This window comes from Sorex fumeus, unplaced genomic scaffold (genome assembly GCF_029834395.1).
Source record: "Sorex fumeus unplaced genomic scaffold, SorFum_2.1 ptg000177l, whole genome shotgun sequence".
In the NCBI taxonomy this organism is placed as follows: Eukaryota; Metazoa; Chordata; class Mammalia; order Eulipotyphla; family Soricidae; genus Sorex; species Sorex fumeus.
Genome location: NW_026606234.1, coordinates 685840 through 701953, shown reverse-complemented (window position 1 = coordinate 701953; position 16114 = coordinate 685840). Strand labels below are relative to the sequence as shown.

Below are 16114 nucleotides of genomic sequence, written 5' to 3'. Positions count from 1 at the left end.
GAGCAGAAGCCATTCCTGGATCTTTGCAGTAACTTAACCTGCTCTGATATGCTTCTCTGAAGGCACAAAGTTCTGATCATTTCTTTTATTTTTATTTTTTTAACTTCCTTCCTTCCTTCCTTCCTTCCTTCCTTCCTTCCTTCCTTCCGTTCTTCTTTCTTTCTTTCATGAATCACCGTGGGATAAAATTGCAGACTTACAAATTTTCATGCTTACATTTCTGTCATACAATGATTGAGTACCCATTCCTTCACCAGTGCCCATTCTCAACCACCAATGATCCGGGTATCCCTCCCCCCCCGCCCCCGTGGCAGCACTCTCTCTCTCTCTCTCTCTCTCTCTCTCTCTCTCTCTCTCTCTCTCTCTCTCTCTCTCCCCCCCCCCCCCCTTATGGGTGTTGTGGTTAGCCATAGAGGTATTGAACAGCCATCATTCAGTCTTTAGTCTACTTTCAGCGTGCATCTCCCATCCGAGCGGGCCCTCCAAGCATCAATCATTTCTTTAAAGCAGTTGCATGTCTACAACTTAGTCTTTGTTTTGTCTTCTCTGACTAGAAATAAAATATCAGGGCTGAGTTCCCACTTGAGTCTAAAGGAACTAAAGGTCTTGAACCTTAGTAAAAACCTCATCTCCTCACTGCCAGAAGACTTCCTGGAGGCCTGCCCTAAAGTGGAGAGCTTCAGTGCCCGAATGAATTTCCTTGGTAAGTCCCCGACAACTCAGCTCCTGGACAGTGTTTACCAGTTTACAGAGATGAAAATTTTAGGTGGAGACATGAAGGTGATATTTTCCTTAAAACAGATTGGAGTTCAGAGATAAAGCTGGCATGTTGGTGATAAAAATAAATGGACCGGCAAGCCCTAAAAACAGGGTGAAAACACATGCTCATGGATCATTGAGCACATGGCATTCCAGAAGGAGTTGATGAGATAGTTGCAGGTGCCCGGATGGGAGAGAGGTGCAAGGGGGAGGCCTGAGGGCAGCACGGCACTCCTAGTGGTGTGGTTGTGGGTCTATGTCACTGTACATTGTCCAGGGCTCCGGGTGTCCTGCATGTGCTGCCTCCCTGCAGTGGGATTGAGACCAGAGATGAGTGTCCCTGCAGAACACGTCTGGTCATAGGGGTGACCAGATGCCCCAGAGGTCAGACAGTCTGGAGGGGCACAGACACCATACCTGTGAGTGCCTGTTGGAAGGAGGAAGCCGGGCTGCCCTGAGGGTCCTACAGAGTTCACAGTGATGTGTCTGTACCATGCGTGTGGCTTGTCCAAGAACACGAGCCCTGTTTGGGTTCACATCTTAGGGAAAAGCAGCAGCCCTTACTACCTCCAAGGGAGACTAGAAGCCTGAGGGGGCAAATCAATGGACCCCCCCCCCCCCTTGTGGAAGCCTGAATGGAACCAAGTTCAAGATCTCTTTGCTCCAACTGCAAAGCTCAGCAGTCTTAAGACTGCTGGTGGGCTTTTCCGTGATGACACTCAGGGACGCACCATCCTTCACAAATGCTTCCTATAAAAGGAAGCCCGGGTGTTGGATATTATCAGCATTGTCGCATCTGAACCCCAAGACTCTTAGTGACTCAGTGGCAGGTCATTTTGACTGACTCATTTTGCTCCACCTATTTTAGAAACAGGTGAGGTAGAACATGTGCCTTTCTGCTTCTTAGGGAGATAGTTTCTGGATGCCCTGGGGTATTCTGGCCCTTGAAAAATTTCTAGACTGAATATAATCCATATATGTGTATATTCTTGTAGTGCTCAGTGCTACTCCCTGTTGAGTGCTCAAAGGTTGCTTTTAGTGATGGTCAAGGACCATGCGGTCCATGGGGTTAAGGTGCTAGTCTTGCATATACCCAACCCGGGTTCTATCCCTGATACCACATGATACCCAGAGAATTGCCAAGTGCAGCCCCAGAACCCCCTTAGGGTCCCCTGGAGGTCCTGGTGGTCCTTAGCTCCCCATCATTTTAATGTTTGGTGGGAAGGATTAAGGATGTTCAGTTAGGCCCTTATTTTCAAAGTAGATTAAAGAACCCACATGAGAAAATAAACAATAGGGCATTGTTAACTATGATTATTATAGAATCTACGGCAACATGGTAAAGCTGTTTATTGTTCTCTCATTTCTCTTTCAGCCGATATGCCTTTTTTGCCGTCTTCCATGACAAGTCTGAAGTTGTCTCAGAACAGATTCACGCATGTTCCAGAAGCAATTTTAAATCTTCCACAGTAAGTTTGTTATTTTTAGCTTCATAGCCAGACCAGCTGGTAGGCTGGAGAGATAGTGCAGTGGTCGGGGGATCCCTTTGCTTGTTCCACCCCCGGTACCACATATGTTCCCCTGAGCACTGCTAGGAGTGATTCCCGAGTACAGAGCCAGGAGTAACATCTGAGCATTGCCAGGCGTGGCCCCAAAACAAAAGAATGCTCCCACTGCCCGCCTCCCCCATCAAAAGCAATACAAGTTGGAGCAGAGCATGCAGAGCTGTGGTTGAATTAGGCATAAGATGAGTCTCGCCTAAGACCATTAGCCTGATAACTGGACTGCGGCTGTTTGACTTGCAGTGGGGGAAAAGGCCCATGTAGGTAATGGTACCTGCTACTGCTTTCATTTTTAAAATATTATTTTCTCTCATAAGCTCATACTGTTGCTCAGATACTGTTGAATTTACTCAGTTGTCACTCATGTTTGAATGATATTTTTGTAAATATTAGAACTATTTATGTTAGTAGCTATTCGGGTATATTTGGTTAATTTCATTCAAATTTCAAAATTTTTGTCACCTTAAATACTATTCTAACTGTAATAAAGCAAATCTACAAGTGTTTTTCACCGATACAGACATTTTTAGGGAAGTGATAGTCACAGACTGTCAGCCAGACCAGATCGGCTCTTCTACATCTGATGGCAGCAAGGGTCAGACATGGGGCACCGGCTCAGACATGGGCTCTCGCTCTCTCCCTGGTGCCCCCAGGGAAGCATGGTGCTGTGTGGGCCTGTCATCATGAGACATAGTCCTCAGGCAGGTGAGGGATTTCCTCACGTCATGCTCAGTAAATGCTGGTGATTCCATGTCAGACCACTGCTGCCTGCAGGTGGTCCTGTGTTTTAACCTAATTTGTTCCTGAAAGTGAGTATGAAAGCCAGATAGATTCTTATGAAAATTGGCTATAAGATGCATATCAGAACTAAAAATATCACTCAGTTCTTAACCATACTATCGATACATCGTCAGACCTGCATTTCCAGCAGTGGTTTTTTTTTTTTTTTTTTCTTTTTGGGTCACACTGTCTCTGCACTCAGGAATTACTCCTGGAGGTTCTCGGGGGACCATATGGGATGCTGGGAGTCGAACCTGGGTCGGCCGCGTGCAAGGCAAACGCCCTACCCACTGTGCTAGGTTCTAGCCCCATTTCCAGCAGTTTTTACATACTCCTCTAAATTTATGCTTTTGTTTCAGGAATGAGGGTGCAGTTGAAACTAAGAGATGTACCTACTTTGTGTCACTTCTATGTGACCATAAAAGTTTTCTTGGTCTTTGGGCCACACCCAGAGGCACTCAGGGCCTGCCACAGCCAGTACTCAGGGCTCATTCTCAGAATGGTGCTTGGCAGCTGCCCACACACCAAGCAAAAGCGCGAGTCCTTTGAGCTGTTTCCCTGCCTCTGTAAGTCACTTTCTATAAACATTGCCGTTTTCCACTCGATGAAACTTTGAATTGAAATCTCCTCAGAACATGCATTGCAGGTGTGTGTCCCTGGACACCAGCACTGCGCCCCAGCCTCCTGCCCTGCCGCACGCCTTCCCATGTTCTTCTTCCCTTGTGGAACAACTAATTGGTTTTAGGGTCCAGACATTTCCGATCATCTTATTTGATTCATCTCTCTGTTTGGATTCTCTCTGCTCCCTGAGAATGAGCCCGTGCGGTGTTTGTCCGAATCCTGACCTACAGTTCTCAACGACCACTGTGTCCTGCCAGATGGCAGGTCCCTCTGCATAGCAGGCAGGTTCCCATCGTGTGGGCAGCACATCTCTTTTCACACCTTGGTCCATGGGCATGGGGTTGTTTCCAGTACAGCACACTTTTGAGCAGCCTGGTGATTTGCTGCGTTGTCTCATGTTGTTCATCAAAAAAAAAAAATGCCACCTTTAATATATAGTCAAGTTAGATTTCTTATCTCCATGAATTTTCCGAGTATATTGAGAACAGAGGGGGCTGGAGTGATAGCACAGTGGGGAGGGCGTTTGCCTTGCATGTGGCTGACCCGGATTTGGTTCCCAGCATCTCACAGCACCACCAGGAGTAATTCCTGAGTGTAAAACCAGAAGTAACCCCTGTGCATTGCCAGGTGTGACCCAAAAAGCAAAATAAAAAATAAATGCGAGCAGCAATGTCATTACAAAGGTTTGCATCTTTCCTGGCAGTGGCCCGGCAGGTGAACTGAGACACACACTTCCTGGTTTGATTGTGCTCAATGGCTGACAGTGTGCAATCAGAGTAGACCTTGGCCTCAGGTGGCTTCTTTTTTCAGTTCTCACACACACTTCCAGATGGAAGGTGCTTCTCTGCTTCCCACAGAAGATTCAGGTCTTACACTCAGTATGGGGCGACAGAGTGACACGCCCACACAGTGCCAACCAACTCCAGAGCAGAGTGGGCCCACACATCTGTACCCTGAAGGGAAGCAGGATGCTGAGTGCACTGTTGCTTCTGTTAACTTTTATTTATCTTGCAAAAATCTTGACACTGACTGTTTGAAGGAGGGAAATTAGCCCTCACTTTTGTTTTTTCAATATAGTATACAGTATTTCTCGCTGTTGTGTGTATGTACACCAAAATCATGTCTCCAGACTTGACTGCCAACAAAAGCAGCGGATTAACGACGAGCGTTAATCCTCCGGAACATCACCCTCTGAGAGCACTGGCAGGAGGCAGCTCCTTGGTTATGTTGGCTGACGCCTGTGGTGCCCTCTTTAGCCTCCTGAGCTTAGAAGTTTCTGAGTTCACGACTCTTAGCTCAGGCACCGTTCACTTTGATGAAAGTCACTTGTAACTTTCCCCTCTGTGTTTGGAAAGACTCATTTGCTTTTTTCTTGATCTCACTCCACTTTAGCTTGCGGTGCTTGGACATGAGCAGCAATGCCATCCAGTGCCTCCCTAGTCCTGCTCACTGGAAGTCCCTAAATTTAAGGGAGCTCTTATTTAATTATAATCAGATCAGCATTTTGGACTTGAGCGAAAAGGCATCCATGTGGTCAAGAATGGAGAAACTACATCTTTCTCACAATAAGCTGAAAGAGGTAAGGGGGCATCTGTTTATTGGTTAAGATTATTTTCCATTAAAAACAGCATATTGTTTTGATAATTTATATCACCTTTTTAATTTATTAAAAATTATTAATTTTTTAATAATTCTTAAATTTATTAAAGACCTTTATCTGTGGCCAGAGAGAGGGAGGGAGAGAGAGAGAGAGAGAGAGCGAGAGCGAGCTCAGTGGACTGGAGCACATGCTTTGACGCAGAAGGCTTGAGTTTAATCCCTGGTACCACACCATCCCTGAACACCTCCAGGAGGGGGCCCAAGTGCTGAGCTGGGCGTATGGCCCTCAGCATTGTCACTGAATCGTTTATTTGATATGTATCAATTTTGAAAAACTGTTTTATCTAGAGGTAAATGAGCATATTAATTTCACTTGATTTCCTTTAAAAACATCTGTCCACAAAAAAAAATTCTGTCCTCTGGGACTAGAGAGAGAGTAGAGGAGGTAAAACATTTGCCTTGCATCCCTCACTGAATTCCTGGCACCACAAATACTACCAGGGGTCACTTCTGAGCACAGAGCCACGAAGATCCCCTGAGCAACCCAGGGACTGGCCCAAACCCCTCTCTCAAATATCTTAAGTGTCTGTGCTCTATTTTAGAGAATTTTATGACTATTCAATTAGGACTACTGTGTTGATCACAAAATTAATGGTGTGTTGTATTCTTGGCATTTCTTTGTTTTTTGTTTTTGGGCCACACCCAGCAGGTGCTCAGGGATCACTCCTGGTGGTGATTGGGGGATTGTATGGGATGCCCAGGATCGAACCCGGGTCAGCCATGTACAAGGCAAGCGCCCTCCCACTGGACTACTGCTCCAGCCCCCTCTGCATTTCTGACCCTGCCTCTGTGAATGAACCATGCTTCCTGATGACTTGGCTGCACTCTTAAATTACTGGCCTCTCCCCCTTTGTCTCTCCTGGTGGGTTTAATCCCTCCTACCTTGCTTCACTCTGCTGCTTCCTTTATAAGCCTCAAATTATTCATTTATCTGTCTTAGAGAGCGTTTTAATTTTTCATTTCCCATATTGGCCAGCAAACCAGTGTTGTCTCTTGCTCAGCAGTGTGGAGAGGATAAAGTCTGTCAGGGCCGCCTCAGGTCAGGCTGTGCATCACTCACTCGATCTGGTGCTGAGGGTACCAGTGAGCACCTCCCTGAGGAGAGGGAGCCCAGCACCTGGGCTCTGCTTCACCTTCACTTGGCCTTGGCCTGGGGACTGTGCTCAGGCCTGGTGCTCAATCCTGGGCCCAACTTCCCAGACACACATGCTTCTTCCTTCTCACCAGCAGGATGTCTCTCTTTTTTCTCATTAAGATTCCTCCTGAGATTGGCTGTCTGGAAAACCTGACGTCTCTCGATGTTAGTTACAATGTGGAGCTGAGATCATTTCCTAATGAAATGGGGAGACTGAGCAAGATATGGGACCTGCCTTTAGATGAACTGCGTCTTAATTTTGATTTTAAGCATATAGGGTATAAAGCCAAAGACATCATAAGGTTTGATCATTTTATTTCCATTTGTTTTTATTGAGTTTAAGATTTATTCTCTGTGACTTTGATGTATAGATTGATGCTATTAGGAAAATCACTTAGCGTTAATGTATGATGCGCCATTGCCTTTTACTCTCTGAGATTGTGAGAATGCCTTCTCAGTCTACTGTTCCTGGCAGTAGAAATAAATGCAAAGGAATAAGCTTATCTATTAAATCTCTCATTGCCAATTATATAATCTCAAAATATTTTTATTTATTTATTTTGCTTTTTTTTTTTGGTCACACCCGGAGATGCTCGGGGTTACTCCTGGCTTTGCACTCAGGAATTACTCCTGGCGGTGCTCAGGGGACCCTATGGGATGCTGGGAATCGAACCTGGGTCGGCCACTTGCAAGGCAAATGCCCTACCCGCTGTGCTATCACCCCAGCGCCTAATCTCAAAATATTTTTATTTATTTATTTTGCTTTTTTTTTTTTGGTCACACCCGGTGATGCTCGGGGTTACTCCTGGCTTTGCACTCAGGAATTACTCCTGGCGGTGCTCAGGGGACCCTATGGGATGCTGGGAATCGAACCTGGGTCGGCCACTTGCAAGGCAAATGCCCTACCCGCTGTGCTATCACCCCAGCGCCTAATCTCAAAATATTTTTATTTATTTATTTTGCTTTTTTTTTTTTTGGTCACACCCGGTGATGCTCGGGGTTACACCTGGCTTTGCACTCAGGAATTACTCCTGGCGGTGCTCAGGGGACCCTATGGGATGCTGGGAATCGAACCTGGGTCGGCCACTTGCAAGGCAAATGCCCTACCCGCTGTGCTATCACCCCAGCGCCTAATCTCAAAATATTTTTATTTATTTATTTTGCTTTTTTTTTTTTTGGTCACACCCGGTGATGCTCGGGGTTACTCCTGGCTTTGCACTCAGGAATTACTCCTGGCGGTGCTCAGGGGACCCTATGGGATGCTGGGAATCGAACCTGGGTCGGCCACTTGCAAGGCAAATGCCCTACCCGCTGTGCTATCACCCCAGCGCCTAATCTCAAAATATTTTTAAGGTGCGTTTCTCGAGCAGGGAGCATGTCTGAGTTATCCAAAAGCATTAGCACAGCGGGTAGGGTGTTCGCCTTACACGCGGCCAACATGGCCGACCCGAGTTCGATTCCTCCGCCCCTCTCGGAGAGCCCGGCAAGCTACCGAGAGTATTTGATATGCCAGACACAGTAACAACAAAGTCTCCAATGGAGACGTTACTGGGCCTGCTCGAGCAAATTGTTATTTAAGTAATTGAAAATGACCAGCTTTGATTTTACCGGTTAGGATGACTAACCTCCCACCCTGGTCATTTTTGAAACCACCGCAACTTTCCAGGTATCGTTGTGACTGGTTGTCACACTTTATAAAATTCAGAAGTCTTTGATATGAGCCTCTACCCTACCCTTTATTCTTGGTGAGTGCATGGGTTACTCAAGACCCCTAAGAGGCCCATGGTCATCGCACCATTGTTAAGAGTTGCTCCAGTCTGTAATGATCTTACTGGTTTTATCTTGGTCATCACTCTTGGTGATATTGGTTTGACCCCTTGGTTTGACCATAGCCCTTGGGTGTTGGTCTTGGCACCTCACCCTAAGGGTAGGGTTCCTCACTCTCACCCCACCCAGAGTCCAGTGTGACAATAAGCTAATAGGCATGCTCCCTGAAAGAGACTAGGTGTTGATTACCAATAATAGACATCGACTTTCCTTCAACTTTTGTTTGTTTAAATTTATACTTTACTTTTTTTTTTCTTTTTGTAAAAATTTGGTTTTCTGTTTTCCATTGACTTATTTAAACAGATGTTTGCCACCATTGATGGTTGGCATGCTTACCTCTCATCCAACTTAATTTCCCTCCATGATTTATTCCTGAAACTAGAGATGGCTATATGACAATTAAAAATAACTTTTTATGTACCAAACCACTGTATAACTAAATATTTCATATAGATTTAATAATTTTTAGAAAACAGTAGGTTAGAGTATAAGACATCAATTATTTTAAGAATGATTCTTTTTCAGATAGTGGTGAGTTCTTAATAAGTATAATTTGGACCACTGATTTTATTAGTGATGGAAACTTGTATGTGAGAAATGACTGACTTCAATAAAAGTCGGTGTGTAAGGTGTGATCAGTCAGATCTTACTTTTTAAGGTTTTCAAAGTGATCAAGAAAAAGAGTACCTTTTGTTGTATCGTTAGGTGTGGTGGTTCCAGTCCTATTAGCTAAGCATATCGATCACTCAGTATTTCCTAAAACTTACTTAGGATTTAGTTTGTTTCTCTAAAATTTTAGAGAAAAAAATCCTATTTTGAGAACACTCAAAATCTATGATTTTCAAGGTGGTTCTCAGTAATCATCTATGGCATTTTTAATGAGTTTCAATTATGTTCACATTAAAGTTTCTTGGAATAAAAACACAGTAACATCTGGTAGCACAGTAGTTTATTTGTCCTTATTTATAAAGTGTTTAGTGAGATATGAATATAAACATCATATGTGCCACACATAAATATGCTCGAATATGCACACGATGTAACATCCCCAATATGACCTCACTTTTAAGAGTTAGATAACGGTATGCACCTTATTATGCATTATGGGCTTTGTAGGATTTTATTCTTTGTAATAATTAGTATTTGTATTTAATTTGTATTACTTGAAGAAATATAATTATACATCATTATAATTAGTATCAAAACACAATTTGATTATCTCTGGTAGCAGTGTATCATTATAGTTGATGATGTTATCAGTCATTATCAGCTACACCAACATCACTAGCAAGATACCTGTATTCACAGTGTACTGAACAGGGACTTCATATCAGCTCCGGTTTTTGTGAGCTGTGTGTGCTATATGCTACAACAATTTGGTATTTGATAGAATTCAGTGCATCAGAATTCACTTAAGTTCATTGTTAAGAGGTTTGTTCTGTTTCTAACTTTCAAATCCCAGGTTTCTTCAACAGCGATTAAAAAAGGCCGTGCCCTACAACCGAATGAAGCTTATGATTGTGGGAAATACTGGCAGTGGTAAAACCACCTTATTGCAGCAGTTAATGAAAATGAAGAAATCTGATCTTGGGGTGCAGGGTGCAACTGTTGGCATCGATGTGAAGGACTGGCCCGTCCAGATAAGGGCCAAAGGGAAGAAAGACCTGGTTCTAAATGTGTGGGATTTTGCAGGTATTTTCTCACTTGAATCTGTTTCACAGTTGCATGTTATTTAGAATGGTTTTCTTTAAATACTAAGTTTTCTGTTTCAATGCTGCAAGACAGCAGTGCATCCTGTGCAATTATGTAAGCCCATTTATATCGTCTCATTTTGTCCTGGTCCATGGGTTGGAGAAGTTAATGGAGGGTGGTGAGGGGACCAGGGTGTTAGCTGAAGCCAACCACCTGGTTGGTAGCTGGCAGTTGTGCAGGTCTTCAGTTCAGGCCCAGGATGTGCTCAATGGCAGAGCACCTGCCTCACATGCGTGAGGCCCTGGGCTTGCATTCTGTAAGCACACGTGTGCACACAACACTGTAATGGTAAACTTGAAGTTTTCAGTTCCTGGTGAAAACCCTAGGAGTCTCCTAGGAGTTTATTGCTTCCTATTTGCATGCTGAATAATAAATCATACAGCTCTCTCCCACCCACTTTTTTTTTTTGAAAATGGATTGTTTTCTATTGGACAGTGAGAAAAATCTCTGTGTTCTCGTAGGTCGAGAGGAGTTCTACACCACACATCCTCACTTTATGACGCAGAGGGCCCTGTACCTGGCTGTGTATGACCTCAGCAAAGGACAGGCCGAAGTGGATGCCATGAAGCCCTGGCTCTTCAATATAAAGGTAACTGGTCCTAGCCCAGGGACCCTAGAAAACCATCCTTGTTGAGTGGTGCACGGACTGGGAATTTTGGGTACAGTTGCCTCAGGCAGTGCCTGCAAATACTTTTGGTTTCTTAATCGATTGGTTTTTGGGCCACACCCAGGAGTCCTCAGAGGCTGCTCCCATCTCTGCTCTGAGGTCACTCCTGGTAGTGCTCAGGGGACATGTACTGCTTGGGACCAAACCCAGAGCTCCCGCATACAAAGCATGCGCTTGGGTCATTGTACCATCTCCCCAGTCTTTCATGAAATATTAAACTTTTTTTTTCATTTTTAAATTTTATTTGTTACTGTGTCTGGCATATCCAATATGTCACGGGGAGCTTGCCAGGCTCTGCCGTGTGGGCGAGACACTCTCGGTAGCTTGCCGGGCTCTCCGAGAGGGGCGGAGGAATCGAACTCGGATTGGCCATGTTGGCTGAGTGCAAGGCAAACGCCCTACCACTGTGCTATCTCTCCAGCCCCCGCTCGAGCAAAATTTTATTTAAACATCATGGTTTATAAAGTTGTTACATAATACAATTATGAGGATTAGCATCATACGATTGTCATAACACAGTTGTTAGGAGCACTGGCGTTCCAGCACCAGTCCCACCACCTTCCTCCCATCATTGTCCACAGTTTCCCGTTCACCCTCCAAGCCTGCCTCCTTAGTAGACACACAATAATTTATTTCATATTGCTTGTTACAACTAAATGGCTAATGGAATTACAAAAAAACTACTTCTCAAATAAAAGAAAATTCTGAAAATTGTTATATCTTACCATGGGGTTATTGTCTGAGAGTTGACTGAGCTGCCCATTGCCAGATGAACCTTCTGTGCTATTGTCTTTGTTTATTGAGCTTCGCTGCCTTCTTGCCACTTTCACATCTAACTTGAGCTGATCGTATTGTGGAATGTGGAGGAATATGCGGCTGTGTGCCCCTGGGACTTCAGGATCTGTAGAGTGGGCTGTTGAGTTTACACGTTGCCAGCTGAGGGATGGGGGCGTGGCTGGGGCTTCTGGAAGTACAGGGCTGGGGAGTTGGAGGGGGCTGCCCGGCTCCATACTAAGAAGGCCCCAGAGTTTTTGGCTTGAAAACTGGTGGACCTGGAATTTTTGTTGGTCTGGTGTCTCTGCAGTGATTAGTCATGGAGCAGTAGAGTTAGTCTGATGGCAAGGCAAGAGCTGTGGGGGGTGTGCCTGCAGAGACGTGGCCTGTTCCCATTCCAGGGGGCCCCCAGAATTTCTGCCAGAGGACTGTGTACCTGTGAAATTTAGTGTCTCGACTTGCGTCTCTTCCATGATTAGTTGTGAACCTGTGCAGCTGGGCCAGTGAGCTTACATTGTGGCTCCTTCACATGATATTTTGAAAATAAAAATATTTTGTTTATTTAATCATTTTTATTTACTTATATTTAGGCCATGTTTATTGAAGTACCAGTATTTACAGAGCTGTCAATTGTACTTTTCGTGCATACATCATTCCAGCACCGCCCCATCCCCACAGCACCCACTTCCCCGCACTGTCCCAAAGCCCCCTCTCCCCCCTTCCTGCCCCATGCAACTCAGTTCTGTAGACAAAATCTTTGGTTCTGATGACTTTGACCATTTGTTGCTCTCTTGCTGTGCTTTTTTTCAATCTCATATATGGGATGTCTGTCTGACTCACTGTGGAGGCAGTGACACCTACACATATACACATATAGGCAGGTGGAGCTAATCTCCTGTAATTCCACAAAATTGTTAATGATAAATTGACAAAGTAAATTTTTTTTCAAAAATGATATATTTTTACAGATTTGCAAAATTAATGTTATGAATAATTCTGTGCTATTACATCTTAAGATTTACATGAACTAGATTAATCCTACAAATGTAAAATTTAGTAAGAGTGAAGAGTTAAGGTAAATATAAGGGGAGAGTCTGAAGAAGCATATAAAAGTTAAAAAGTGTGTTTTATTGTAAGAATGGGAATATTGCCTTTAGGGTAAGAAGTAGTATAGATACTGTTCTACTGAGCTGCATCCTTGGTGCTAATTTTATTTTTTACTTGATTATAGCTTGCTACAAGTACTTACCACTATGTTGGTGAAACATCCCTGTGTGGCTTTATCCCCTCTGTAGACTTAAAGTTAAGTTAACGAGTTTGAAATGAATTCAGGGAATAATTTGTAGATAAGGATTGCAAAATATAAATTATATTATGTCACTGATATATTCAGGAGCCTTCTAGAAGCTTATTATACTTAGTAATTTAAGGCACACTTAGACAAGAGACCTGTTCAGGGTCAGGAGAAGGGAAAATACACTGCTTGAGTTGAGACTCTGCCAGAAAAGTGGTAATCAAGGGGCCAGGATGGGGTGATTCCTTGCCCCTTCCTGGCCCCTTGATTACCACTTTTCTGGCAGAGTCTCAACTCAAGCAGTCTATTTTCCTCCGTGACTTGGAGGCCAGTCGCACATGCTGGGGGAAAAGGCAGCTCAGATAGAGAAGGGAACACCAAGTAAAGGGTGTTGGGAGGATCCTCCCAGGATGGGAGATGCATGCTGAAAGTAGACTATAGACCGAACATGATTGCCACTCAATACCTCTTTTGCAAACCACAACACCCAAAAGGAGAGAGAGAACAAAAGGGAATGCCTTGCCACAGAGGTGGGGTGGGATGGGGGGATGTGGGGTCGGAAGGATACTGGGATCAGTGGTGGTGGAGAATGGGCACTGGTGTAGGGATGGGTACTCGGTCATTGTATAACTGAAACCCAAGCACAACAACTTGTAAGTCTACAACTGTACCTCATGGTATTTCACTAATACAAATTTAAAAAAACCCATAGGGTTTCACTCTTTCCATTTTAAGAAGGAAAGATGGTTTCTTCTACTTTCTTATTTTTCACTTCTGCTCGGTGGGTCTCAGACTGGGTCTGGGTCGAGTGGGACCCTTGGTTTTAAAGCCAGCCGAGATGTGTTTTCCCACAGGCTCGAGCCTCTTCATCCCCTGTCATCCTCGTGGGCACACATTTGGATGTTTCTGATGAGAAGCAGCGCAAAGCGTGCATAAGTAAAATCACCAAAGAGCTCCTAAACAAGCGAGGGTTCCCTGCAATCCGGGATTACCACTTTGTGAATGCCACTGAGGAATCTGATGCTCTGGTGAAACTTCGGAAAACCATCATAAACGAGAGCCTGAACTTCAAGGTACGGTGCTATGTTGGTGGCGGGTGGAGAGACGCAGTATGCCAACTTTAGACATGCAGTTCCTGGCCTTGTCAGACTTCTGAGAAGCAGGCAAGTCTCAAATCATGAGCTTTTACAAAACAGCACAATTAAGCCATTTTCAGCGTAAAACTCATTTATGCATGCTTTATGTCCAATCTTAGGAATGGAATGAAATTAGCTAGTGGGTCCTGAGAGCAGTGAAGGGAATATTTCGGGTAGTTGTTCTCCAACTCTCCAGGCTGTTTGGTGGCAAGAATGACGGTGACCTGTGGGTCTTATGTTCTGATCACTTCTTTTTATAAACTTAATTTTATCTTTATAAAGTTGTTCACAATAATTCCTTACATTTAATATTCAAACACCAATTCCACCACCATTGCACCTTCCCCAAACCATATTTCGAATGTTTCCACCCCAAATCCCAAACCATGTCCCCCAGAGTAGAAACAACTAATTTTGTATTGCTTGTTATGAGTAATTGGCTAAAAATGGTCCAATGAAGTTTCCTTAGAGGAAGATTGTTGAATTTTGTTGATTGTTGTATTTCATCCTGGAGCTATTAAGCCCTTGTATAAGAGACGACGAACATGTTGTTAAACCCAACCGAATGTTGTGTGTTACTCTTGGTACATCAGTGCAGTAGAGTGTGAGAGGTCGCTTGACCTCGAATGCGGCCTTGTGCTCCAGGAATTCTAAACTTTAGAATACCATTGGGCCAGAGAGATAGCATAGCGGGTAGGGCATTTGCCTTGCATGAGGCCGACCTGGATTTGATTCCTCTGCCCCTCTCAGAGAGTCTGGAAAGCTACCGAGAGTATTCCGCCTACATGGCAGAGTCTGGCAAGCTACCCGTGACATATTCAATATGCCAAAAAACAGTAACAAGTCTCATAATGGAGACGTTACTGGAGCCCCCTCGAGCAAATCGATGAACAATGGGAGGACAGTGCTACAGTGCAGAATGCCATCATACAGCAGATTCATTCATGGGAGAGGCTGCTGATGAGATTATATGGTGCACGGGGGGAGGGGGGCAGGCATGGGGGGGGACAGTTTGTGGCTGTGGAGCTGGGTGAAGGAGGCCATTCCCGCTCCAAGTGGGCTTGGAGATCTCACTCACGGATTCCCGCATACCTGGGTTTTTCTGCAGATTCACCCATGGGTGAGGCTTGTCCGAGCCTGTGGAGAGCAGCCGCGCCTGCTCACTTCTGTTCTTGTTGCTGTTTGCTTCTTTCTTTGCGGTGCCTGTCTTACGCTTTTGTTGCCAAGATTGCTAATTTTGTTTTCTTTGGTGGGTAAACAGGTTTTCAGTTTACACAAGTTCTTTCCTGGTACATCAAATATGATTTACAGGGTTCGTAAATCACACATAAGTTGGTTATCAGTAAGAACACTTATTTACGGTTCCTACAGGATAAGTAAATCTTCCCTGAGTTCTGCAGAGAGCATGTTATAGACTTTATTGACCAGCAACAACAGAATGCCCTAATATTCAGTGTGGCCAACCCAGTTATACACGGCTTCCTCATTCTGTCTGCTTAGCTTATTAACTGATGATCAAGGCTGTGCTTGTAACTCCAGTCCTGCTCTGTCCAGACAGACAAAGCATAATTATTAATGGAGTCCCACTGCACTTTCAAAAGCATTGCACTTTGGATGTTAAGTTGTATGGTCTCCTTGGTTATGATGTACTGTACCTGATCAGCCTGATTTCATTCCATTTCTAAGATACAGTCCTATCCAGAATCTAATGAGCATTTACAAATGAACTGGTCTTTGAGATGCTCAGGGAGAAAATGATCTTATTTGTGTCTTTCAGTGCCTTCATCATAGTTTTTAAAATATATAGTTTTTTACTGATTCTTTTCTATAAGACAACATTTGTTTGCACATTTTCCTAGTTTGAAAATTATTACAGTGTAATGCAACATTTCACTTGATCACTTGACATCCCGTTACTCATCGATTTGCTCGAGCAGGTGCCAGTGACGTCTCCATTCGTCCCTGTCGTGTCCTAGTGTAGCCCAATGGCGTCTGCTCGTTCTAGGAACACGAAGAGCCTCAAACCGATTGTTTAGGGTCTTGACCAAGAAGTCTGACCATCTCATAGGTGGGCAGCCACGCGGTCTTTTGACGTCCTGTGGAATCCAGTCGGTAACGGCTCTAGTCCAGCGGTCGTCTCCAAATCTC

General features: G+C 44.3%; 1 protein-coding gene across 1 annotated transcript in view; it reads left to right on the top strand.

The window, feature by feature from the left end:
- Positions 1-16114, top strand: part of LRRK2 (leucine rich repeat kinase 2) — a 157749-nt gene that overhangs the window by 64294 nt on the left and 77341 nt on the right. The window contains 7 exon segments of the mRNA XM_056107813.1: positions 555-703; positions 2135-2228; positions 5115-5301; positions 6637-6818; positions 9806-10035; positions 10557-10684; positions 13685-13903. Coding sequence (XP_055963788.1) covers positions 555-703; positions 2135-2228; positions 5115-5301; positions 6637-6818; positions 9806-10035; positions 10557-10684; positions 13685-13903 — 1189 coding nt within the window.